The sequence below is a fragment of the Hibiscus syriacus genome, unplaced genomic scaffold (assembly GCF_006381635.1).
Source record: "Hibiscus syriacus cultivar Baekdansim isolate YM2019G1 unplaced genomic scaffold, ASM638163v2 tig00111095_pilon, whole genome shotgun sequence".
Classification (NCBI taxonomy): Eukaryota; Viridiplantae; Streptophyta; class Magnoliopsida; order Malvales; family Malvaceae; genus Hibiscus; species Hibiscus syriacus.
Window position 1 is genome coordinate 10,435,365 of NW_024062980.1, and position 1,772 is coordinate 10,437,136.

The 1,772-nt window shown below is 41.0% G+C and overlaps 1 protein-coding gene across 1 annotated transcript; it reads right to left on the reverse strand.

The window, feature by feature from the left end:
* Positions 1–431: 431 nt before the first annotated feature.
* Positions 432–1,557, reverse strand: LOC120152735. Its single transcript, XM_039164893.1, has one exon. The coding sequence runs from the start codon at positions 1,445–1,447 to the stop codon at positions 434–436; it is 1,014 nt and encodes a 337-aa protein (XP_039020824.1). The 5' UTR covers positions 1,448–1,557; the 3' UTR covers positions 432–433.
* Positions 1,558–1,772: the final 215 nt, after the last annotated feature.

Here is a 1,772-nt window from a genome sequence, read left to right on the forward strand (position 1 = left end):
TAATTAAATATTAGTTGTAATCGAGATACTTAATAAACCAATAGTTATAGTAAAGACCATTTACGTTATTTATCCTTAAAAAAGTAATCTCTTATATTAAAAATATTTAATTTTAAAATTCGATTTTTCCTCCGAAGAAATTCTTCATTTTTTTTCTTCTAAATCCCTGGTCAACAAAATTTGATAGATATAAACATAATTGTGAACATTTAGTAGATAATTTATTTGATAAATGCAAAGATATTTGTGAACCTCTAGTTGCTTGAACAAATTGCATAGAGCCAGGCACAAATGATGAAACAAATGGATTGAAAAGAACTTAGCAATATATGTCACATTTATAAAAGAAACTGACTAAAAACAACTACACTATATAATAATATATACATGTCATATTATACATATATAATATACTATCTATCAAGCTAGATTTTCATACATTGGTGCTAAAATGAGATAGTTCCCTTTTCTTGTTGGTATGGAACCTCCAAGCGTACAGGTAGTCTTTTGACATACATGATAACCTCATCACATCGCAGAAGGCTTTGATCGCCATCTGTTTCCCTTCATTTCCCCACTCGATTCTCACCCAGCACGAAAACCCCTTGGATTCAAGTGGTACTATGCCGTCACATAAATCAAGCAACACTTCCCCACATATTCTCTTCCTGCCTCCCGCCACCATAGAATCGAGCCATGGGCATTCTGGTTGACCAATCATTTCATTATAAGCAGAATTCGCCAGTCTGACTTTGTTGTTTGAGTCGGATACCACAACCGGCAATGCCTCTGACTCCACCTCTTCTTCTACCTCATCTGGTTTCTTCGGGACTTTCATCGGCGAGTTTAGTTTCGGGTTCTCGCTGATGCATCCGACACTGATACTGGAGCCAACTGGTCGAATCGGCTGAGGCGCGATGACGCTGCTGGAGAAAGGAGTACCTTGGAGCTGCTTCAACAGATCCTTCTCCTCTGGAATTTCAGCTACTGTGTTCAAATCAATTACCTTCTCACCGGCACTAGATTCCATGAAACTAAGGGGAGGACATGGAAGAAGGGGAAGTGTAACCAAACTTGCCGGTTGTGTAGAAGAAATCTCCATTCCACCACGAACCGACAGAAAGCCATGAGAAAAGCCGTGCAAAGAAAGGTTTTTAGAAGGGGATGTTACATGTGAAGGAAGCCCAAAGACATGGGTTTTAACTCTCTTGAGAGTTGGCGGTGACAAAGCAGCTCTACCTCTCTTTCTACTCCTACTAGGCCTAGCCTGAAGCTGAGGCCATAAATTCCTCAGATAAGGAGACTGTCTGATCTTTTGCGACATAGCCGAGCTCTCATCCATGCCGTTCGCCGCTGCCGCCTCAGGCTTCGGCGCTATCGGCCTGTACCTGGACATGATTTCAGCCGTTTTAGCTGTGGTGGAGTAAGGATTCAACGTCTTGATCATGTTTAACAACTTAGCCAAATGCAAATAACCAAAGAATATCGCTTAACAGAAGAAGAAGAAGATGAGGGGGGTGGTTTTAAGGAGAAGAAACCAGCCAATGAGTACAACGCAACATGAAACAACGAGTCAGAAAGAATTGACATTTGGACAGGGAATGATGGGGTACGTGTTTGAGGAGGTTGAAAGATAAAAGACATGTGGGATTTGCAGTAGTCAGTGTGTCCATGCATGCTAACACATCACTCACCATAATTAAAACCCAACGCACAAAAGCAAACAGGTACATTGAATCGGGATCCCAGTCAGACTCGGTCCCACACTCAAA